The sequence below is a fragment of the Notamacropus eugenii genome, chromosome 2, assembly GCF_028372415.1.
Source record: "Notamacropus eugenii isolate mMacEug1 chromosome 2, mMacEug1.pri_v2, whole genome shotgun sequence".
Taxonomy (NCBI): Eukaryota; Metazoa; Chordata; class Mammalia; order Diprotodontia; family Macropodidae; genus Notamacropus; species Notamacropus eugenii.
Window position 1 is genome coordinate 14,577,917 of NC_092873.1, and position 23,870 is coordinate 14,601,786.

Genomic DNA, 23,870 nt, shown 5'->3' on the forward strand with positions numbered 1-23,870 from the left:
CTAAAGTACGTTCAGTCTTGTCCAATTCTGTAATCCCATTGGCGGTTCTCCTTGCAGGTATATGGTAGCAGATTTGCCACAGCCTCCTCCAGCTTATTTTCCAGGTGAGGAAACAGAGGCAAGCTGGGCGAAGCGACTTGCGCAGGGTCACTCTACTAGTGAATGTCTGCAGCAAGATGAAGAGAGCCTGGGCTCGAAGTCAGGAAGACCCCAGTTTCCAATCATGTACCAGGTGCATGGAGTGCAGGGCGAGTCAAGGAGCTGCTGCCTGCCTTGATTTCCCCAGCTGAAAAGTGAGGATCACAGCACCGAGTTACCAGGGTTGTGAGGGATAGAATGAAATGACCTTTGCAAGGTGCTCTATCAGCCTTAGAGAGACATGTCATTGTTATAACTATTAGTGGTATGGGCCTTAATCATCCTCCCTGAGCAGGCGTGCATTTCAGAGTTAAGATGCTGCAACCCCCAGATGGGCTCCCATTTGGGCCACACTCTTAAAGAGAAAAGAATTTCTGAACATTTCCCACTGCACCCTGACTGCACACCTGCCCCGATTCTAGGTCTCTTCAACACATCCAGCCCCAACCGGCAGGGTGGCACCAGAGAACACAGTACAGGAATGTCCGGGCTGGGGAGACCAGACAGCATGGGACATGAAATGTCCAGGCTGAGGAGCAGGGCAGCAGAGGAGGTCAAATATCAGCACTGGAGGAACCAGAGAACCCAGGATGTAAAAGGTTCCAGCCAGGAAGGAGACAATGACTGGGACAGGAGGGCCAGGAAAAGGCAGAGCTGGACAGATCCTTGGAAGCCAGGCTGTCAGGGCACAAAGGCATCTCAGAACCTTCTCTTGCTCCTTGACTGCTGCTGAGGGTCAGCTGTTTCACCCCAGTGCCAAGCCCAGGTAGCTGCTGAACTCGGCCACCTGAAACCGACCATTGCCACTCCTCACAGCCCAGGTCATGCTGCAGAGTTTCTTGATCAAGTACCAAGACCTTCCTAAAAGGAACAACGCCACATCATATGCCAGAAAATTTTTATTTATTAACCTAACCTTATCATCTAACCTTTTCTTAACCTAACCTTGTAACACTGGAGTCTGACATCAGCTTCGAACTACCTACCTAGCAAGCTAGCACTTATGTACAGGTGAGGGACTGCTGTCTTGACCATGTGGGCGCTGTGAGCACCATTGTCCCTCGAGCTCACCCACAGCTTTTGAGAGTCTCAGTGAGGTCCGGCTGTGACTGCACAGGATGGCCAAGAGGGGCCTCCCTGCTCCCATCTCAAGGCGTCTGCAGGTCATACGACAGTTCCCTCAAACTCCGGGACTCTGGCAAGTGGTGGGGAATCCCAGAGGGCAGAGCTGGTGCGAGTGTGATAACGTGGTTTACTCTTTTGGAATATGTCCTCGAGGTCCGGACTGAGGATGGTGCCAAAGATCTGGTCAATGTCAGGAGGGACGTAGTACTGATAGATGGTGGCCTGCCTGAGCTGGAACCCTGGGGCAGGAGAGTCAGGGGTCACATCAGAGCAGGGGTCTCACAAACAGATGCCACCCAAGTCCTAATGACTCTCCTCATCAAGGTTGTTCCAGATATTCCCTTCTCCTCACCCCTTGTAACGCCAGCCCTTGCAGCTGAGAACCTGCCTCCCCTGACCTCAGGCCCCAGGCTCTCAGGAAATTCCCTTTCTCTCCAGATACCTCAATCCCATCCCTTCCTCTCTTCTTCCTGAAGGAACCTCCTAAGAGCCCACCCTGCAGCATGTCTCCTCCTGACCTTCCCTCCCTCCACTGAATTCCTTTCACATGTCAGATGTTCAGCACCCCCTTCACATACAACTGTCCCCAATAACCTCTTCAGTGCCAAAGGGAGCAATCTTATCTCTGCAGCTGATGGTTCCCGGGCCACCTGCCCCTCGCCTGCTTCTCCTCTTTCCTAATTGACTTCTCATCAGCCCTCTGGATCAAGGATCCTTCTTGGGCCCCATTCTGCTTTCTCTCTCTACTGTTTCCTCTCGTGAAGTGGATCACTTCCAGAGCTATGCATCCATATAGCTTTCTGCTCTCTCCTGAGTGTCAGCCCCAGATCATCCACTGCCAGCTGGCTCTTTCAAAAAGGATGTCTCAAAGGCACCTCCAGTTCTCTATATCTGACATGCAGAATTCTCTCCCCTAACGGACACCTCCACCTTGTTGTGGAGAGCACTGCCCACCTGGCTCACAATCTCAGCATTACCCCAGACTCCTCACTCTTTTTCCACGCACATGGCCCATCGAGGGCCAACCAGACCTTACACTATCTGAACTGGATCTGACCCAGTTATTGATGCTGCCTCGCCCACCACAGCAGTTCACACAGCCCTCCGCGACTTCACCTGCACACTGCCCTCCCTGTGGATCTCCCCCACCCATCCTCCACAAGGCTACACGGGAATTTTTCCAAAGCCCAGCAGGACGGACCACATCCCTTCCCTGCTTAGCCTCTAGATCAAATGGAAGTTTCCACTGACATTGAAAGGCCAAGCTTTACAACTTGCTATCAGCCTACATTTCTAGCCTTTTAAACATTGCTCCCCTTAGTACACCTCACTCCAATCTCATGAGGGGTGTCATTTGTCATTCAGGGAGACGGTCTTCACTTACCAGTGGCCCAAGCAGGAATGGGCCTGCCGGGCTGGAACTCATCATCTGTGGAGTCATCACTACACAGGTCCATTCCATCACTGTCTGGGATGATCTTGAGGCTCCCCTTGGGGCTCTGGGGGGTCATTTCAGAAGAGTTGCCAACTGGAGACTGAAGAAGAAAGGAGACCTCTTTATCTCTTCCTGGCCCCTTGGGGTGCCAGAGCTGAAAGAAGCTGGGAGATGATTCAGTGCAAACCCACCCACACCCCATCTGACTGATGAAGAGACTGAGGTCCTGAGTGGCCACAGGCCAGGAAGAACACTCTCATTATGTCTCCACCTCTATGTGGATCCGTTTCTCGATGTGTCAAATGTGGATAAGTCACACGCAGCTTCCAGCTGGGAGTCTCAGAGGAAAGGATGTGAACACAGAAAGAAATCCCTGTTTATGTGGAGGAAATCTTGTGTCTGGCAGGGTCCAAAGACTTCTTTTCTGGGAAGGTGTGCACTGACCCCACAGGGTTTGTGGGGCATCTTCAACTCCTTATAGACCAAGGACCTGATCACTGAGAGCAATGGGGAAGGGCGGTGGAGATGGCCACATCTTGATGTGTGTAGCTAAACCCTAGATAACACTCCTGAGGGCCAGGACCTCTTGGACTTGACCCTCTGCTGACCGAAAAAAGCCAAACATCAGGAAACTGCTGGCAGACAGAGCTGAGGCAAGCCTGCAGAGCTTGGTTAAGCTTTGGGCTGACAGGCGGCCAAGGGGTCCCCACACTGGGCTCCCCTTGGAGAGTTCTCCCTAGGCTTTCTTTCCCTTCTCCTCTGTAGAGGTCACAGAATGTGGAGGAGGTTCAGAGTTTGAACCAAGTGGGACCTTGTGGGGTCATTGAGGTCATCCCACTGCCCCACGTTGCAAAAGAGAACTCTGGGTGCTAGTAATTGAAGAGTTCACACAGGAAATGGTGCATGCTATAGGCTGAACCCCAACGTGGTGTCCTGTTTGGTCCTTAGCCCCCACTGCTCTCAGATACAGCCTTGGGCTACGCTGCACAATGCTGGCGGTGCCAGCCCACTGAGCCCTAGTTCAGTGTTGAGAAGATGGAATTAAATAGGCATTCATGTCAATGTCAAAATATGGTTTCAGACAATCCAAATTTGCAAGGGCGAAGTGTGGAGAGTCATAAGGTCATGTGAAAAGGCCCCAGGACGTTCAAGGGACAGGAAGTTCAGGGTAGGTCAGCAGTGACACAGCATCCCAGAAAGACAGGGAGAGGCAGGTGGGCAGGGCTTCCAAAAACAAAGAGGTGGCCCTGGTGCCTCTAGCCTCTGCTCCCTCTGAGGCCCAGGCTACACCCCATCGTACAATATTGAAAACCAGACAGTCTGCAGAAAAGGGCAATCCAATGCCAAAGGACGTGGGACTGCTGAGCCAGGACAAGAGGAGACTTAATTTGTGTCCTCACGTCCACGTGTGGTGGGCACCTGGCTGAGACAACAGAGGATAGAACCAGGGCCAAAGTGGGGAGGTCCCCTGGGCACATCCTGACATTCAGAACTCTCCCAAAATGCAATGGGCTGGCTGATCAATTGATGGGCTCCCTGGTCTTGAGAGATCTTGAAGCAGAGGCCAAGGGACCTCTTATCCTGAGCACTGGAAGAAGACCGAGCGTGGACCTGGCTAGTGGCCTAACAGCCCCCTAGGAGCCTGCCTTTCTACGTTTCTGGGCAGTGAGATGCAGAAGGGGCCTCACCTGCACGTGCGTGGTCTCCTCCAACCATCTGTCAGGGGCTCCAGCAGCGGCTGCCACCACCTTGGCCTCCTTGGCCTTCTTCTCCTGCTCCTTCTGCAGCTTCTTTGGCTCCTGCTCTTGGCGCTGATCTTGCTCCTGGGGCCACAACAACATTGCGTCAGCCCAGACAACTGCCCAAGGTGCTGCCCCTCATCCCTGCCCTGTTCCAGGAAAACCCAAAGAGCCCAGGGGCAGCAGCCTCTGAAGGGACCATTGGAGGAGGAGGTAAGGGCTGGGGCTGTAGCTAAGACCAAGGCCCACCCCAGGTCCTGCCCAGTGCCTCACCCTCTTCTGCTCCTCTTCCAGTTCCTTCAGTAATCTCTCCTTGTGGAGCTGCAGAGCTCGCTCCCTGAAAACCAAGAGTCCTTCCTCAGCAGTCACCAGCAGGAAGGGGGCCAGAGGGTTGGTCCTGACTCAAATCCCTCCCTGCGGCCCCTCCTGCCACTTTGCCCAGGTCTTAACTACTCTTCACCTACTCATGACAATGGGACAGGGGAAAGAGTATCAGGAGGAAAGTCAGGAAAGCCTAAGGTCCCAGATGGCAGGGCCTGCTTTGTTTCTGTCTTTGTACCCCCAGAGAACTGAGACAGTCTCTTGTACATCGTAGGCACTCAAGAAATGCTCAAGGAATTGAACTCTCTTTTCTGTTCCACTTTAATCCAAGAACATTCCCAAACACTGATGCAGGAGCTGGGAATCAGTACTGCCTCCCACTAAAACAGACACCCACCATAGGCCTCTGAGTCAAGAGCTTAGAAAACTAATGGAATGATGAATATAGGAGACGCAAAACTATACATGTAAATATCAGGATGTGATTTCATATCTGGACCAGTAATGTCATCACAGCAGGGAACCTGATGCAGAAACTGCCGCATCCGTGGAGACAGAGCCATACGTTTCAAATGAAAAGTCCACCTGTCATGGTCCAAAACGTTAAAAGGATTTGTAGCTGCCATCAGATCCCAGAATGCTACAGGGCCTCCTTAGTGAGTCAAAGGATCGGTCAAGAGATTCGCTCAAAAACTGAGTATAATTATGCTGCAGAGGAACAAAAGGGGTCTTGAGCAGAATAGAGCACTTTCCAACACCCTGATGAAAAGCTCAGAGCTGAGGAAAAACTTTGAAATTCCAACACGGGAGTCAAGAGAAAGCGGGAAAGGCAAGAAACAAGTGGTTGCCTACTGAGGTGTGTGACGGGCCTGGGGATGCCTCTGCCAGCAGCGCCACTGTTACAGGGAAGGCCAAGACTAGCGCCCAGTCACAAAAGATGGAACGAGAAGAGATGGCACACAGTTGGGGCAATTCTCACTTAAGTAGACTAGTAACTCAGAAAAAGTGCAAAGGACACAGAAGATTCAGTGCCAGACCATCATTGTCCTACAGAAGTCTCACTGTAAAGGTCAACACTTGATGCCCGCAGGAAGTGGAAAGGCAGCAGCCAAAAATACAGAGTGATCCGTAAAATTCCACGAAGGACCAGGACAGAGGTGAAATACGAGCAGGGCTGCCTCAGACCACCCCGGAAAACAAGCTGATATTGCATGGGGCTGGAGTGTCCAAGTAAGTGCACTGTCCTGAAAGCGTCAAAGGCTGCAACTAGGACAGCAAAGAGATGAAAACATAGAAAAGGTCTGCCGATTTCTCTGGTAAGCTGGGTTGCTTGTCATTCTTTAAATTCCCAGGCCCTGGTATGCTACCTGAGCATATAGAAGGGCTCTCAGCCACACTGAGAAGCCACAGCTACCTGGGCAGAGCTGGAACCCCACCAGCGTGGAGGAAGCATCTCCACCAAAGAAGGAACACACCAACTGGGGAGGGGCTGATCAAACTGGTCTATGGGTGTAACAGAATATTAGTATGCAGCAAGAAATGAAGCTCTGGTACCGAGAAAAGTCCAAGGAGAAGAGCAGGCATGAGGACAGAAGAGTGTGAGCCAAGAATCATATGGAAGGGGAGATGGACTGAACAGCCGCCCCAGCCCCTCTTGTTCCTGCACCTCAGCCCATTTGCGGTAGGGAGGTGGAGGGCACAGTGCTGCCCACCTGAGGTCAGGGCAGCCCAGCTCCCTTGTCACAGGACGGAATACTATGGGAGAGCAGACAACGCCTGTCAAAGACATTAATAAAACCTATTTTCAAAATACAGAATTAAAAACAAACCGTTGCTCGTGCTCAAATCTGCTTCCAACAAATTCAACTTGTGTCTCAAATCGTCAAAGTCTCAGTTTCCTCATCTGCAAAATGGGGATGATCCCTGCAAATACACACCTCTCAAAATTGTTGTGATATTGGACAGAAGTGAAGGAGATTGTCCCACACAGCGGGACAGTCACCCCAAGGAAGGAAAAAGACCTTGACTTAGCATCTGCTCTGGGTTGAGTGCGAGGGATAAAGAGCTTGCTCATGTTCTAAGAAGTAAGGAGACATGGCCCATCGAAAGGAAGGAAAACAGCTAGTCCCAGAAGGGCAAAGGACAAAGAAGAAAAGCAGGATGTGTCTGGGGAATCGTGCTCCATGATCCCAAGCTCCCCAATGTGAAAATCGATCCTCTCCATGGCCCTGCCTGCCAGTGATGCCAACATGATCTCAGGCTCCCAAGGTGGTCAGGAACTACGAGGAGAGTTCAGCACGACCCTGTGAGTCTCCCGACAGGGCCCATCTAGCACCCACACCTTTTAGGAAAAGAAACTGAGTCTTGGAGAGGGCAAGGGACATTCTCAATGACCGGTTGAAAGTAAATAATGGAGCCAGCATGTGGCCTGGAGTAACCCCACGCACCTCCCTGCCCAAGAGGCCTTCTCACAGATGTCGGGTATCTGCAGGGAGCTCACTCACATTCACATCCTCTCTCTCTCTCTGTCTCTCTCTCTCTCTTTCTCTCTCTCTCTCTCTCTCACACACACACACACACACGCACACGAATACAATCTCTCACACTCAGCTGCACATAGTCGCACACACACAATCTCTCACAGACTCACACAATTTCACACACATTCCAATCACACACAGTCTCCTCATTCACACGCACACACAATCTCACACCCAGAAACAGCCACACACACAAGAACACACAGTTACACAAATATGAAGACACAACCAAACACACGCACACAGGCACACAGTGACATGCACACACACAAAATCTCAGATGACCAGTCATAAACACGCAAACATTCATGCACAGACAGGCACAGATTCATGCACACATACAGTCACACATAGAGTCGCACGGAAGCACACACAGTCAAACACATGTACACACACATGCACCCACATAATCACACACAGGAACCCACACTCATGCACACAGTCACACACACGCACACACGGCCACACTTCTGCACCCACACGCACACACAGAAACATCCACAGACGCGCACACACACACAGACATGAGCAGAGAGGCAGGGGAGGCACAGCTGCTCAGGGGGCAGACAGGCCCTCACCACTCAGCCTGCAGCCTCTCCTCCTCCCTCTTCCTCTGCATCTCCCTCTCCAGCGCCAGCTGCCTCTCCCGCTGCCTCCGCTGCACCGCGTTTCTTAGGGCTTCTGCCACCTTCCTCTGCCGCTTCTGCTCCCGCTCCTCCTCCTGCTGCAGGTGGAAAGGAGAGGGATTCCGTCAGGGAGGTGGGGAGCGACGGGCCACATGGGCCTCCGAGCACAGACAACTCACTGAGCAGGAGGAGGACTGGTGTGGGCACGGATCAGGCTGCTCTAGCTCGCCCTCAGTATCCCCGCTGCTCTCAACAGTCTTTAAGACCCCCTCAGCTCTAAAATCAATGGTTGTACAAGAACCATCCATGCTGGCTCCAGATTGGGCCCATGCTTCTGACTGACTACAGAATGAATATTCTGCACCTGGCACAGTCCTCCTCCTCGCCCCAATAACACACCAGGCAGTGAGGGGCATCAGGTATCCCAGAATGGACGGTGAACAACTGTCCCCAGTCTTTCTCTCTTAGGTTCCTCTCTCTTGTGGGGCTGGGCCCTGACAACAAGAATGATGAAGATCACATTTCAGTTGTGTTTGGCTTGGCTTATCTCCTCAGGTCCTTACCAACACTTCTACTAGGCAAATATAACTTTGCAGAAGAGGAAACTGAGGCAGGCAACAGTTAAAGGAGCTAACCAAGGTGGCACAGCTGGATCTGAACTAAGGTCCTCTTGCCTCGAGGCTCAGCACACAGGGGCACACAGTTGGCTGCCCACAAGTAAGTGGGGCCGAAGGACCAGAGGCTGGCCAGCTCCACTCCTCCCTCCATGGTGGCCCATCTGCACTCACCTGCTGGAGTCTCGTCTGCCTCCAGGCTTCTTCCTCCTGCTTCAGCATCATCTCAGCCTCCTCCAGCTTCCTGGCAGTTTTCTTGCTGGCCTTCTTAGCCAGCGGCTTCTGCTTTGCCTGAGAGACCCCGAGCCAGGAGGTCAGGGGTCAAGACCCTGCCCTGTCCCACCCAGCATCTTGCCAGGGGCCCAGGCTCTGGGGCTGCCTCTGACCTCCAACTTCTGCTCAGTGCGTTTCTTCTTCTCTACCTCCAGCTGTTCTGCCTGCTTGCGGGCCTTCAGGGCCTTCCACAGGTGCTCTTCCCGTTTCCTGGGGGAACAAGGAGCAATGGACCCATTCTTGGGCTTGGCGAGCCCCCTCAGTCCTCCCCACCATACCGCCCGCCCATGCCTCCAGAAGGTGCTCACTCACATCTTCATCTCCTCCAGGCGCTGGTGCTGGCCCTCCTCCACCTTCTGCTTTCTTAGGAGCTCAGCCTCCTCCTTCTTTTTCAGGTTTTCCAGCTGCTGCAGTTCCTTCTCCTGAGGACAAGAAGGGCATCGCAGCTGTGAGGCAGATGGGGAGACCGCCAGGGGCCAGAAGAGGTCAGAATGCCCAGACTCTCTTCTCCCCACCCCCTTTCCCTGGAAGGCCCACCTTCCCCCCATTCGATATGCAGAGAGCATGAGAAGGGCTGTGTCACAGACAGGACCTGAACCAAGCTCTGAAGGCAGCTGGCTCTTCTCTGCCCATGCTCTAACAACCGTTCTTGACATCAGTGAGTCAAAGGAAGGGAAGCTGAGGGCATGGGGGGTGGCTGGTGTCCTGCCAGGGTAGACTCCCAGGGCTTGGTCAGCCACTAACTGGCCAGGTGGCTGTACACCACTGCTTCCCCTCTCTGAGATCCAAAATTCATCATCTGTCAAATGGGCTCATTGTCCTTCCGTTCCATGGAGGCAGTATAGAAACCAAGGCTCGGAGGCTTTCCTGGCTCCTTTTGATAGTCAACATCAGGGCCTCACTGATCCAAAGAGGCAAGGGGCTGATCCAAGGCCTCACGTACAAGACACGGTGAGCTGGGCTTCACACCCATCAAAAGCTGTGAGGTGCAGCCAAATGATCGATACCATCGGACCCCAGGATACCTGAGCCCACCAGCTCGAGGAGAGTGCAGCCCCCACAAGAACACTTCGCACACCCCTTGGCCACCTGTCCGGAAAGAAGCCTTGGACCCAGTGTGCTGGGAGAGAACCTCGAGGGTCTTCTTGGCCTGCCAGATCTAGATACCCCTCCAGGGGAAAGACTGAGTCAGGCTTCAGAAATTCATCACATGGGGACTGAAGAAAAAGGAGAACGGAGGAGGACAGTGACTAGCTCTACTCTGCCCAGCCTCAGAATGCACACCCAGAAGGGGTCAAAATCTGCAGGAAACCAACGGGACAGCAGAATGGAGCCTTCTAACTCAATCCAATGTACAGGGATTTGAGGTCCACTGCACTCAAGCATCATGCTGGCAACCATAGACACAGGCCATGCCTTGTGAACTAGTGAGCTCCCTGCTGCTCTGAGGTGTTCCAGTAAAGGCTAGACAGATGACCCCATCAGGATGCTGTGGACGGTACACCTCCCTCTCACAGAACGAGGGTTGACATAACTTCCGAAGCTCACCACACAGACGCTACCCAAGGGATCAATCCCCACTGAGTTCCAGCTCCCTCCTCGCACTGCCCTTTCTGCTGTCAACCAGAGGCAAAATCTCCCGATTCGTGCAGCTGGCTCAGCGTGGACTAAGAAGTGGGAGAGTGGGAAGCATGACAATGGAGAGAATAGTGGGAGACAGCATTTTCAGGATGACTGATACAACTGCGTTTGCTTGGTTCAAAAATTCAGGTGTCAGCCAATGTTCATCAAATCGAATAGACAAAAGTCCTTCAAATGGATGAAACCAAAGTCCTTTCTGAAAAGATTCGGCCCAGAAATGCTTTAAGCAGCAGCTCCTGAAGAACGTTTAACTGACAAACTTGGGGGCTTTGGGGAGCAGCCAAGTCTCGTGAGAATTCCCAGCTTGGTACCTCCCTCCACCACTCTCTATCGACATTTCTTCACCAGCTAAAGCAAGGGCCCAGAGCACTGCAGATCCCGTGACCTGCCTGGGAGTCCACAATCTCTTGAAGGTAACAACACTCTGATCCCTCCCTAAACAGAGACTTTGGGATGAACTGCCTTCCCTGGAATGCCATGACTCCCAAGTTCAGTAGGTCATTGTGGGACAAAGCTCTCCTCAGAGGAGAGCCAGGACACCACAACTCTGGCCAGAAATGCTACCCCGTTCCCCAAGGCTTCAAGGTAAGGAACTCCTCATTCCCAGAAGGAGGAAAATATAGTCTCCTTGAGTACTAATCACCTGCTGGGCTCTTTCTGGTCTCTAGAACATAAATGGAAAAGGCTGCTCCCCTTGGAGGAAGCATGCGAATATTCCAAGACAGAATCAGCTGCTTGGCCTGGACCTTGGGCATGGCCCTGAACTCTTAAGAAGTAGCCAAGAAGGCCAGGAAGAATCTCACCCCAGGAACCCAGATTTAGGTAAGTGGGAGAACTCTCCCAAATAACCCCCAGACCCCTTACAGAAAACTCCTGCCCTTAGGATGTGGGGATCCTGGGGGCAGTACCCCTAGCTGGGCACAGTGAAGTAGGCGAGACTGTGCAGTCCTCAGCACAAAGTTACAGATGCAGCTGCCCTGCTCCCCCAGGCTCCTTTCCTGATTCCCACAGGCTGATGATGGTGATGGGCCTTTCTCTGCCCAAGACTCAGGTTCCCTTCTCCTTCATCACTCAAGGTCTGTCTCATGGCTCTACCCCCACTTCAATTCCAAAAGGCAAGTCATTTCCACAACTTTAAAATCAACTGACCAGAAAGTTTGTGGAATGCCCCTGGGAGCAGGAACCAGCCCCAACAGTGGTGTGCTCCTTAGACCAAACTCAAAGGACAGGTACAAGCTCCTTAAGAAGGATCTCTCAGAGACTCTGGGAATTAGGAATGAGACTTTGAAAACATAGTTTTTCTCACTAACAGGAGCTGAAAAGGTCAATACTAGCATTCTAAAGTGGGGAGCACCATCGCCTACCATCGAGCCAGGGTACGCGGGAAAATCGGGGGCAAGGTAGACCAGGGGGCCATTTGTTTCTTTGCTGGCAAGAGCCCAGGACTGAGGCCTCAGGATCCAGGAGGGTCAGGCGCTGGGTCGTGGCTGCCCAGAGTGCAAAGGGAATGCCCGTGTTGGGCCATCTGTGCTGGGCCAGCAACCCGGGACAAGCCCTGCAAGGACTTGCTGGGTGACCCTGAACCAGCGACTCGACCTCCTGGGGCTCCCTTCCCCTGGGAGTTACTCTGCTGACACACTCACAAAGTTCACGTGTAAAACAAGGGATTCTAGCACTTCAGGAAGTAGTGGTCCAGTAGGGAGGGTGGGGATGGGTGGCTATACTACTAAGATGATAGGTGGGTGGATTACTCAGGACAAAAGTGCCCTGTGAAAGGAGAAAAGGAGGAAAACCTGGCATTAAGTCTTCTCGCTGCCTCACACACCCCTGCCAGGCACACAGCCAGAGGCCTTGGGCAGCCCTGAACTTGAAGCCAGTCCTCCAGGCTGCTCCAGGGCAGGGCGGCTGCCTGCCTGCCCAACCTCTGACCCAGCCATTTCCTCTAAAACCTCGGGCAAGCTAAGCAGAGTAATCTGAGTTTCCCTTGATGTTCATGCACACTATGGGGCTGACACACCACTGAAGAAAACTCATCTCCTAAGACGATTCTTTATACAACCCACATGGAACGTTCAATTGAGCCTCAGCTCTTAGTCAGGACCTAGAGTGCCAGGATTAAACCTGCATCCTCTCTACACTCAAACCACACCTCTGGCTCACGTACAGGCACTGCTTGGACTATTTGGACCCCAGTTCTCTGAGAAGGTCACCAACGCAAAACTGCACTCCCAGCTGTCCCGTGGAAGTCCCAGGCACAGGCCAAGCAGAGAAGTTCATCTGGTGGCTACCCCTGGCCCCGGTGCTGACCTCGGCATCCAGATGGTGGACAGTGTTGCTTTTCATGAACGACTTCATGACACTGGGGCGGCTGGCGGAGGTCAGCGTCACGAGCATCTGCTTCTTTCGCACTGTCTGTAGGAACATTCGTACGGGCTGCACCACCTGCCCAGGGAGATAAGGAGGAAGGCGTGGGCATGGCGCCAGCCTAGCAGCAGCCAGGATGGGGAGTGTGCCTCACCTGCCTTACCTTGCGGCCGGGGCAGACAGGTAAGGCTGTCTTGGTGCAAGGAGGAGTGAGAGCCTCATCGTCCATGTGGTGCCATTTCTCAGCCGCCTTATTGACAGCTTGCTTGTAGCTCCACCTCCGCCTGTGGGGGCAGAATCAGCACCCATGGGTGCCCTGGGACAGATGACAGCAGCCCCCTGCCACAGCAGAAGCAGCCAGACTCTGACAGGTGGAGTCTCAGCCTTCCTCCTCCCTCCACATCCTAGACCTGGCACACTTTAACAATCACAGGCCTAGGCACTCACTCCTGGAGGGCTCTATCTTGGCCTGGGGAGGGACAAAGGTCAAGTCCCCACTGCCCTCAGAGAACGTACAATCTTACAGGAACACCAGATGCCAACAGCCAGGATGAGAATCACACACACACACTGCTACGGAATCATATGTGTCTGATTAAATCAAATACAACTTTCCTAAGCACCTCCTCCATCAAAAAGCCTTGTTCTAGGTTCTGAGGCTCCAGCAGTAAAGATTGAACAAGTTCTGCTATCAGAGGCTCACATCCTACTGGGAATGTCCACAGGGAGGGGTGTTTGTGTGTCTGTGTGTGTGTGTGTGTGTGTAGGTCACCTATACATGGTAGACGAGATTATATGGGGAGGGAGGGAGAGAGGACACCTCCCTCTCCACTGGAGGCCAAAATTCTTCCTGGAGCCACCCACCAAGGCCACAAGGAGCGTTTACTCAGGATCCACCACCACTTTGTCACCAACTGAGCATCAAGAAAGCTTGAGAGGCCTTCCAATTCACCCATTTGACAGAGAAGGAAACTGAGGCCCAGAAACGTCATCTGCCCAAAGTCACACCAATATGTTTGAGGTCTTATCATCCAGAGAACTTAGGGAATGGCCTCCTCCTTTCCTTTCACCTGCCCCACTAAGCAGACTCTTCTTAAAGGCTGATTCTGAGAAGGAAGTTATTTTGGACGCCTTAGCTGGGTGTCAGCATGAGTTGTGCAAGGACCATATTAAGGATCTCTGGAATGCCTTGGGGACCCCAAGCTCATCTGGATGGCGGCTTTTCCCCAAAAGCCTAGCTTGCCTTGGAGGTTCTGAAAGAGGCTGAGTCAAAGCGTCCAGAGGGCAGACCTCCCAGCAGTGCCGGGATGTTTTGCTCACTGAGGCACACAGTGGCACTTTAGCAGCACTGAATTCGTGGATCCCTTGGCCAGCTCTGGGACCATCCTGTGTGGTCTCTCCCTGCCACTTGTGCTCACAGATACCTGCGGCTCCTCCTACCTGATGCTCTGAGGAAGCTTCCTGGGCGCCTCACCTTGGTCCATCGTGCTCTCTACGGAGAGAAGAAGACAATGGAGACCCACCCTTCCTCCGAACCTTTCACCCCCGATATCTTGTTAGATCCTTGTTGCAGATTTAGGGCACAGAGGGAACCAAGCCACAGCAGTAGAACTGGCCAAAGAGAGGACCTGTGCTAGCCTTGCTCACCACCAGGCACTTCTCGGCACTCTGCTGATCGCTGACGCCAATCTCCACGACGGGTACGAGCTTACCTGAGTATGGCAGGTTCCCTGACGTTCTGGGGAACTCCGTAGGGGTGGCAGGCAGCGAGGGGACCGCTGCTGCTTGGCTTTGGGTCCCACAAGAGACGGAGCCGTTCTCAGCCACCCCCGGGACCAGCTTCTCCAAGCTCTCTTTGACCGCAAGTAGCTGCTGGTGGTGCTGACTGCTCTTGGGCCTCCTGGGGCCAGACCCCCTGCAGGAAGCAGAAAATAGGGTCTTGACACCACGGCCCTAGGCATCGCCAATCTGGGAGGCTCTGTCTCTCAGTCTACAAACCTATGCCTGGCAAACAAAGAAAATCCCGAATATGTTCCCTGCCCTTAAGGAACTCACAGTGGATAGAGCACTGGCCTGGAATCAGGAAGGCCTGAGTTCAAATTCAGCCTCAGACACTGACTAGCTAGGGGACCATGGGCAAGTCATTTTGCCTGCGTACCTCAGTTTCTTCGTCTGTGAAAATGAGAGTCTTGGACTCCAGGACCTCCAAGGTCCCTTCTGGTTTCCAATCTGGGTCCTAGACTCTCTGCAGGGCCTGCACGTCGGCACCAAACTCTCCCCTGCCCTGCCCTTGCTGCTTGCCTGGGTCTCCTCTCCCCTCAACATCTCCTACTTCCCTCCATGTTTCCCACAGCACCAAACACAGTGTTGAGAGTACTACCATCATCACTGGACCATCATTTGAATGGATGGGACCTTGGAAGCCTTCTGGCCCAGCTCCCACTATTTACAGAGGCCTAGGGAGCTAGCACAGACTAGGAGGGCTGGAGATAGATGCTGACACCAAACTCAGGCCTGTCTCCATTGTTCTGCCTTGCCCACTTAGCCTGGGGGAAGCCAGATACTGATGGAGCATAGGAAGGGCAAGTCCAGAAGACTGGTCACATCCCTTTAGAACATAAGATCCAGTCCACAGAGAAGAGAGTTTCTCATTCTCTGGGCTCCATACAATGCCTGGCATAGAGGGAGGCAAGAAGGGAGAGAAGGATGGAAGGAGTAAGAAAGGAAAAGAAGAAAAGAAAGAGGAGGTGAGGGAAGGAAGGAAAACAGGCCAAAATGGCAGAGGTTGGAGCAAGAGTGTAATGGGACACATGCTTGTCCTTGTTTGTTTGTGCTTTCTCAGTTCCTGTGACTCTGCCTTGCAACAGGGTCCAGATTCCCCATACGGTTCCTAAATTATTTTAAATAATGGTTTCTGTCCCCACTCCCTCAGGTCACTCAATTTTGCCCAATGCCCCTTGCCCTGGGCTGCTGCACCCATGCGGGTCCCTTGGCCCCAGGCTAACCTGGAAAAAGTGCTCAAACCCTCCTTCTCCTGCATCTGCTGCAGCCACACCGTCTCATTTCTGTGGGCCTCCAGGACTCTCCCAGAGCCTATGGTGGTCCCCATGGTGCCATCTGCAATTTCAGAGCAGAAGGGAAGGTCAAAATGAGAATTCCCAGGTCACCTGCTGAGAAAAATCATCTGAAGCAGGCTCCAGGGTTGCTCAGGGGAAGGGGACCAGGTCCAGGCTTTAAGATCACTCCCATCCCTCCACCCTGAATGCACTAGCCATTGGGAGCATCTTCAGATGCCAAGAATGTCTTCACTGCAGCAGCAATCTGGATACCTTCGTATTTTCTGATGCTGATGCATCTCACTGGCTCCCTTTCCAGTCTCTGCACTCCATCTCTCTGGAGGTCGTAGGTGTTTCGACGACATTGGAAAGGCAGCAGTGATCTCAGAAAGGCTAAATGGTTGCAAGGAATCAAATCAACAGTTCAAAGTCAAGTGTACTCATTCTGGGTACTATGTTTCAGTCCATGCCCCACACTGGTTACCACTTCCTTGTGTTATCTACCATGTAAGAACCTAAATGCCCCATGAAGGCTGGCACCAGCTTGGCTTGCTTGTATCTGCCACGCTAAGCCCAGGGCCAGGCACAGAGAAAGCATTCCCTTCCTTCCTAATTGTCATCTGAATATTCTCAAGCTGTTAGAAGTTCCAACAAGTGCCATTTGATCTTTGTGTCTTGGCAGCAAGCTGGGAGGTCAGCACCTAGCAGCACGCTGGGCAGGAAGAAAGTGATTAATAGGAGCCTTGGCGCCTGGCTGGCGGGCCACAGGGACCAGTGAGTGTACATCTGTGGTCCCAGGGTGAGGCAACGAAGAGAGAACTGACTTGAAGAGAGAGGCCCAGAAGTCAAACCTCTCTCAGACATGGGTCAGACATCACAGGCTGCTGCCCCTTAAACTGAGCCAGGATCGGGAGGCAGGGGCAAACAGGGAACGAAGGTGGAGTGCCGGCCCAGCAACTACCTGGCATTCTTCTCCCTCAGATGCTTTACACCCCAAATGCAGTAAGGAATTGGTTGGGTACTTAGGCAACCCAGCCCAGGGAGGCCATGGGGCATCAGAAGGAGCTCGCATGCTCATTTCATACTGCTGTCCTGAGGACGCAGAAGCCCCAGGAACCCAACATCCTCCCTCTGATGGCTTACCATTCCACAAAGCAACCTCGGGCCAGCACCCCACTGCTCACCAATGTCAACATGACCCCTCTTCATGTTGATCAGTTCCCTTCAATTCAACACCCTGGGAGCTAGAGGGGATGCAAATCCCCAGCAGATCCATTCCCCACAGGAAGAATCCATATCCCAAGGAGGAAACCAGAGGAAAGGGATAAAGTAGGATGAAGGCAGGCAAGGCAACCAAAACCTGTCCCTCATGACTCACATCAACACAAGCCCCAACTGCAGGTCTTCAGGTCTCCTCAGCAAAGTGAGCCCTGAATTCCAGAAGGGAACAGGGCAGCCAGGCAGAAATTGGGGAGTACAGATAGGAAGAGCCAGGCCCATACACCCACTCCAAGCTCCACTGGGAACAAAATCCCTGCCTGGCAAAGAGGCTTTGGGATCTCAGGTCCATTACTATTGATGGGAATAATCATTTTCAAAAGTGCTTTCAATTCTGCAAAGTGCCTTACCTATACTATTTCCCTTAATCCTCACCACCTTGGGAATCAGGTGCTATGACTGTTCCCATTTGACAGTTGCAGAAAATGAGGCACACAGAAGTTCAGTGATTAGCCCGGGCTCACACAGCCAGTAAGTGCCCAGATCCAGAGTTCCAGCCACTAAGCCACCAGCTGAGGAAATATGCTACCAGGCTCCCCAGAGGAGAAAGCACCAACATGGGACCTAGAGTCTTCCCCTACGGAAGGCCACAAACACCGTGACGGGTGATGAGGAAAGAGGTCAAGCCTTTGCGGTGCTGGCTGCCCCAGTGCGTTCGAAGCTGAGGCAGCGTCAGGTATTCAAAGCCCTCAAGGTACAAAGATGAAAGAGCCAACCTGACCATTGCCTTCACCAGAACATAGCTCATGGTCCACCAGGGGAGCTCTGAGACAGACACACACAGCAGTGTAACCCGCACGACAGTGCAAGGAGCCAGGCCAGTCAGGGAGATTTGGGGGACAGAGAGTCGTCTTAGACTTTGGGATCTCTTATCCAACTGAGAGGTCCCTGGGACAAAGGGGTTGTCCAAGTGCCTTCTATGGGAGGCTTTTGATCAGAAGAAAAGAAAAGCAGCCAAGAATCCACAGTCCCAGCCTTGCCTCCCCTACGAGATGAACCCCAAGTCAGACTGATGTTTCCCCTCACCCCCACTCCTGCTTACCTAGGGGTCTGCCGCCACACCAGCAAGTCACCCTTTGGACACCTGCGCCCCAGGTTTGGCCCATTTCTTCACGACCGGAGTCACCAAGCAAACTTCCACAGCAACTGTCCCTTGTGAAGTAACGCAGCCTGTTGGAGTTGCAGAATTCCATGGCAGTTAGGGAGAGAAGGACCAGTGGGGGAGGGGATGGGTGGGGCACTGAGGTCTAGAGGGATGTCTTTGGAGCTAGACAACTGAGGCATTCAATCCGGCTCCTTTGGCCATTTTACGAGAAATGTGCCTCAGGGAAATCGTTTCCCCATCCCTGTGCCTCATTTTCCTCATCTGTAAAGCAAAGGGAAAGGATAACTCCTCCTGCAGGTGCTAGAGCCCCAACCTCCTCAGGCATTCAATTTATAAAATACCCCGAAAACAACTTTCTTGCCACCAAAGTTCTTGCTTCAATACGCCAAATGCTTCCAAATTGGAAACATAAGAATTGCCCGAAGGAATTACATTAAGGGATGCTGGTTACCTTGTGTTTTCCTTCTGCACCCTAAGAATGCTGGCAATATTTCATCTGACTGACAGTTGAAACCTATACATTACTCTCTCCATTCAGAATAGGAGTTCCTTGAGATCAGGGACTACTTGGCACAGAACTTTGTACCTAGTAAGAGCTTAATACATGTTATTCATTCATTCATTCATTCATTCATTCATTCATTCATTCTCCTTACAAGGACTCTTTTCTTTCCTTTGTACCTCAGTACTTAGAGTGCCTGATATACAGTCAGCACTTAATAAATACTTGTTGCCTTATTATCTTTGCCTTGCCATAATCTTGGAACAAAATATATCTTGAGTTGTTCGTAAAGCTACTCTTGTGAGTTGTTTCCATTCTACCCCTGTATCCACCGTCTAATACTCGTGTCTTTTTTCCTTATGATTCTTCAGTCTTTTCCTTCCTCTTGCCTCCTTAAGTCTTTTGCACTTTTTGTGACCTCACACCTTAGCACAGTGCCTGATAAACAGAAGGTGCTTAATAAATGATAATTTTTTGATTATCCCACGCTTACACATAGCTTCACATGCCACAAATCCTTCATGGCCCCCTGTACTCAATTTGGCATTTTTAATGCTTCTATTAGACTTATTAGCTGTAAAATACCTGTCGTGTGAGCATTTGTATGATAGTCACCTATTCTATTGTCTTAAGCATTTAATAAATTGATATTTCTATGAATGCTGGAGCCAGTTCTTTGCTAGATTTTCTATTTTCCTCAAAGCACAAGACCGTGCCCTGCACAGCCCTGTAGTTGGACCAATACTCATTGAAAAAAATGGATCTTTTATGGATTTCCGTCTCATCCCCAAGCCTAGGAATTTGTCTGGTCATTCAGTTGGACCCTTGGAGGAAGAAGCCCAGGAAATATAGATATGACTGCCAGAATATTCCCGTGGTTTGCCAATGAGAAACCTGAGGTACAGACAGCTAAAGTGACTTCTACCCACCACGTAGCCCATTCTGAATGCTCATTGTTTGCAGCCTCCAGGCCTTAGAGAACAATCAAGTGGCATGCTATAAACGTCATTCCAACAATTGTACCCTTTCACTCACTTGGTCCTTTTTGATTCTATTAAGTACCACCACCTAATCTCAGACAGAGCTAAGTAAGTATGAGGACACATTCAGGAAAGAACTGCATTTGCTTTATCGAGGGGAAGCTTTGCAGTGGATGCTCAGGATCACAGGCAACGTTGAGGCTTAGGTTCCACAGTGAGTGGGCCCTTGGTTGACAAGATGTGCATTTGGTTCCAACAAGCTTCTAGGAGGCAACATTTTTTTTAGTGGTCTTCCATTTTTCCTAAAAAGAGACAGAAACATGTGACTGTGGTTCAGCCCTTTCTTTGAGAATTGAGTTAGCACAAATGCTTACATCCTTGTTACTCCAGCCTTTCCACAGAAAACAGGGATCTGAGCAGCCAGAGATTACGGATCCAACGTTAATTCAATATTCAGTGTTCAGGGAGCTCGTTCAGGGAGAGGAGGAAGGACGGAGAATTTGGCAAAATCCAAGAACAAATGACACATCTTTTTTTTTCTTTTTATACTAATTTTATTAACTTTCTATTCACTAAGATAGAACTTAGATTTCTTTCTCCTACCTCACCTCTACGTCCCTCTTCCCTCCCTTGGACGGCAAACAATTTTATATAGGATGTATACATAAAATCCTATTAAACACATTTTCATTAAAGTCGTGCTGTGTAGAAGAATTATAACGAATGGGAGAAACCACAGAACAAACCAAAACGTAATACACAGAAAAAAATGATCTGCTATATTCTGCTATTGAATTCCCTAGTTCTTTCTCTAATATGGAAGGCATTTTTCCTTAGAAGATGATTGGGAATTTTTTTAAGTCCTCGCATTGCTACGAAGTTGCAAGCGTACCAGAAAAATCTCTCTCCCACTGTGGTCATTGGTGTGCATAATGTTCTCCTGGTTCTGCTCCTTTCACTCAGCATCAGATCACATAAGTCTTTCCAGGTCTCTCTGAAGTCTTCCTGTTCATCATTTCTTATAGCACAATAGTGTTTCATTACATTGGTGTTCCAACTCTCCCACATCCTCACCAACATTTATCGTCCCCTTGTTCTATCATGTTTGCCAATCTGAGAGATGTGATGTGATATCTCAGAGTTATTTTCGTTTGCATCTCTCTAGTCGAAAGTGATTTAGAGCATTTTTTTTAAAATTTAATTATTTAATTTTTTCATGTTCTATAATCACTACAAAAAACTTAGATGTTTAAACCGCCACCAATCCCTCACCACCCCCCTCCCTCCCCAAGACGTCATACAATTCTATATAGGATCTACATATACTTTCCTATTGAATCCGTTTTCACTATAGTCATGCTGTGTAGACGAACTACAATAAATGGAAGAAATCATATAGCAAATCAAAATATAATGCACACACAGACACATATACAAACATGATCTGCTACATTCTGTAAATGCATTTCATAGTTCTTTCTCTGAGTGTGGAATGAATTTTGTCTTAGAAAACCACGGGGAATTATTTTTTTTTTAAGTTCTTGCGTTATTATGAAGTTCCAAGTCTACCAGAAAAGCTCTCACACACTGTGGATGTTGCTGTGCACAAAGTTCTCCTGGTTCTCCTCCTTTCTCCCATCATCAGATCTTATAAGTCCTACCAGCCCTCTCTGAAGTCTTCTTGTTCATCATTTCTTATGGCACAATCGTACTACATGACATTTATATACCACAACTTATTCAGCCATTCCCAAATTGAGGAGCATCACCTTGATTTCCAGTTCTTGGCAACTTCAAGGAGCATTGCTAGAAATATTTTGGTACATGTGGGACCCTTTCCCATTTTTATGATGTTTTGGGGATACAGTCCTAGTAGCGATATTGCTGAGTCAAAGGGTGTGCACATTTTTGTAGCCCTTTGGGCATAGTTCCAAATTGCTCTGCAGAATGGTTGGATGAGCTCACAGCTCCACCACCAAAGTATTGGTGTTCCAACTCTCCTACATCCTCTCCAACATTTACTGCCTCCTTGTTCTGTCATTTTTGCCAATCTGATAGATGTGATGTCGTACCTCAGAGCTGTTTTGATTTGCATCTCTCTAATGAAAAGTGATTTAGAACATTTTTTCATATGGCTATAGACACCTTTAATTGCTTCCTCTGAAAACTATCTGTTCATATCCTTTCACCATTTATCAACTGAGGAATGACTTGTATTTTTGTAACAATTTGACTCAGATCTCTATATATTCTCGAAATGAGACATTTATCCTGGACATTCTGTCAAAATTCTGTAAAAATTCTTTCCCGATTTTCGACATCTGTCCGATTTTTGGTTGCATTGGGATTGGTTGTGCAAAACCTTGTCAGTTGAAGGTAATCAAAATTACCCATCTTGCACTTCATACTACTATCTATCTCTTCTTTAGTCAGGGAAATACTCTATTCCTTGCTCCATCAATTTGTCCATAAGATCAATCTTTATACCTGGATTGTGTACCCATTTGGATTTTACTCTTCTATATGATGTCACGCATGGGTCTATGCCTAGTTTCGGCCATACTGTTATCCAGTTGTCCCAGCAGTTTTTGACAAACAGTGGCTTCTTATCCCAGAAGCTGGGTCCTTGGGTTTATCAAACAGTACATTGCTATATTCACTGTCTACTCTGCCTTGAGTACCTAGCTCATTCCGCTTCTCTACCCTTCTCTTTCTTACTAAGTACCGAGTGGTTTTCATAATTGCTACTTTCAAATACACTTGGAGATCTGGAAGCGCTAGGCCACATACCCTAGGATTTCTTGTCATGGATATTCTGGAACTTTTGTTTTCCAGATGAATTTTGATACTATTTTTCCAGCTTTAGAAAATAATTATCTCATACTTTAATTGGTATGGCACTAAATAAGTAAACCAATCTAGGCAAAATTGTCCCTTTTATTACATTGCTTTGGCCTACCCACAAGCAAGTGATGTTTTGCCTCTTACTCAGATCTGACTTTATTTGTGTGAAAAGTGTCTTGCAGATGTGTTCGTATACTTAACTCCAACTCAGAAAAAGAAATTGAAAAGCCATCAATGATCTCCCTAGGAAAAAGTCTCCAGGGCTGAACGGATTTACCAGTGAATTCTATCAAACATCTAAAGAACAGTTAATTCCAATACAACATAGACTATTTGTGAAAATAGAGGAAGGAGTCCTCCAATATCCTTTTAATGATACAAATATGGTTTTGATACCTAAACCAGGAAGAGACAAATCAGAGAAAGAAAAATACACACCAATTTCTCTCATGAATATAGATGCGAAAATGTTAAATAAGATTTAACAAAAGCAATACAGCAACTTATCTCGAGAATAATACATTATGATCAGGTAGGATTCATACCAGCAGTGCAGGGCTGGTTCAATATTAGAAAAACTATCAGCATTATCCATCATATCAACAAGAAAAATAACAGAAACCACAGGATTATCTCAATAGATGCAGAACAAAGTTTTTGACAAAATACAACACCTACTCCTATTAAAAATATTGGAGAGCATATGAAAAAAGGGAACTTTCCATAAAACAATAAGTAGTATCTGCCTAAAATCTTCGGTAAGCATTGAGTGCAATGGAGATAAGCTAGATGCATTTCCAAAAAGATAATGGGTGAAACAAGGTTGTCAGTTATCACCATTATTATTCAGTATGACACTAGAAATATGATCTATCGCAATAAGAGAAGGAAAAGAGAAGAAAGGAGAAACTACGTTATCACTCTTTGCAGATCATATGATGATAAACGTAGAAAATCCCAGAGATTCGAGCAAAAAACTTCTTGACAGAACAAGCAAGTTTGGCAAAGTTGCTAGTTACAAAATAAACCCACATAAATCTTCTGCATTTCTATAGAGTAGTACCAAACCCCAATAGCACGAGATAGAAAGAGAAATTCTCTTTAAAGATAGGGTAGACACTCCCAACTATCTGGCAGTTTACCTGCCAAGACAACGTCAAGGACTAAAGGACAGAAATCTTGAGAAGTCAGGATAATTTTTTCCAACTCTGGAATCATATTAGGCTGATTGTCAGACTGGGAATGAAGGCGATCCAGGCTCAGTCCTGGTCCAAGGAAGGAAATACAGC

General features: G+C 49.6%; 1 protein-coding gene across 3 annotated transcripts; it reads right to left on the minus strand.

Moving 5' to 3' along the window:
• Positions 1–1,019: 1,019 nt before the first annotated feature.
• Positions 1,020–18,358, minus strand: LOC140522113 (inner centromere protein-like). Of its 3 annotated transcripts, XM_072637180.1 has the most exons (15): positions 18,193–18,358; positions 16,146–16,265; positions 15,822–15,933; positions 14,529–14,731; positions 14,257–14,308; positions 12,980–13,100; positions 12,760–12,894; positions 9,124–9,233; positions 8,925–9,021; positions 8,713–8,829; positions 7,877–8,022; positions 4,711–4,774; positions 4,387–4,521; positions 2,648–2,798; positions 1,020–1,502 (listed from the first exon to the last, which is right to left on the minus strand). In XM_072637180.1, exons 1-15 carry the CDS (start codon positions 18,341–18,343, stop codon positions 1,303–1,305), a joined length of 1,914 nt encoding a protein of 637 aa, XP_072493281.1. In that variant the 5' UTR covers positions 18,344–18,358; the 3' UTR covers positions 1,020–1,302. The 3 variants fall into 3 exon arrangements, with proteins under 3 accessions (XP_072493281.1, XP_072493282.1, XP_072493283.1); XM_072637181.1 differs by lacking the exon at positions 16,146–16,265; XM_072637182.1 differs by lacking the exons at positions 14,529–14,731; positions 15,822–15,933; positions 16,146–16,265.
• Positions 18,359–23,870: the final 5,512 nt, after the last annotated feature.

Excerpts from the sequence above, each read along its gene's own strand:
- LOC140522113 (XM_072637180.1), bottom strand. The coding sequence starts at position 18,343 with ATGGAATTCTGCAACTCCAACAGGCTGCGTTACTTCACAAGGGACAGT. Across the intron at positions 13,101-14,256 it reads AAGCTTCCTCAGAGCATCAG|GCGGAGGTGGAGCTACAAGC; the intron begins GTAGGAGGAGCC and ends CTGCCCCCACAG. Across the intron at positions 1,503-2,647 it reads CATTCCTGCTTGGGCCACTG|GGTTCCAGCTCAGGCAGGCC; the intron begins GTAAGTGAAGAC and ends CTCCTGCCCCAG.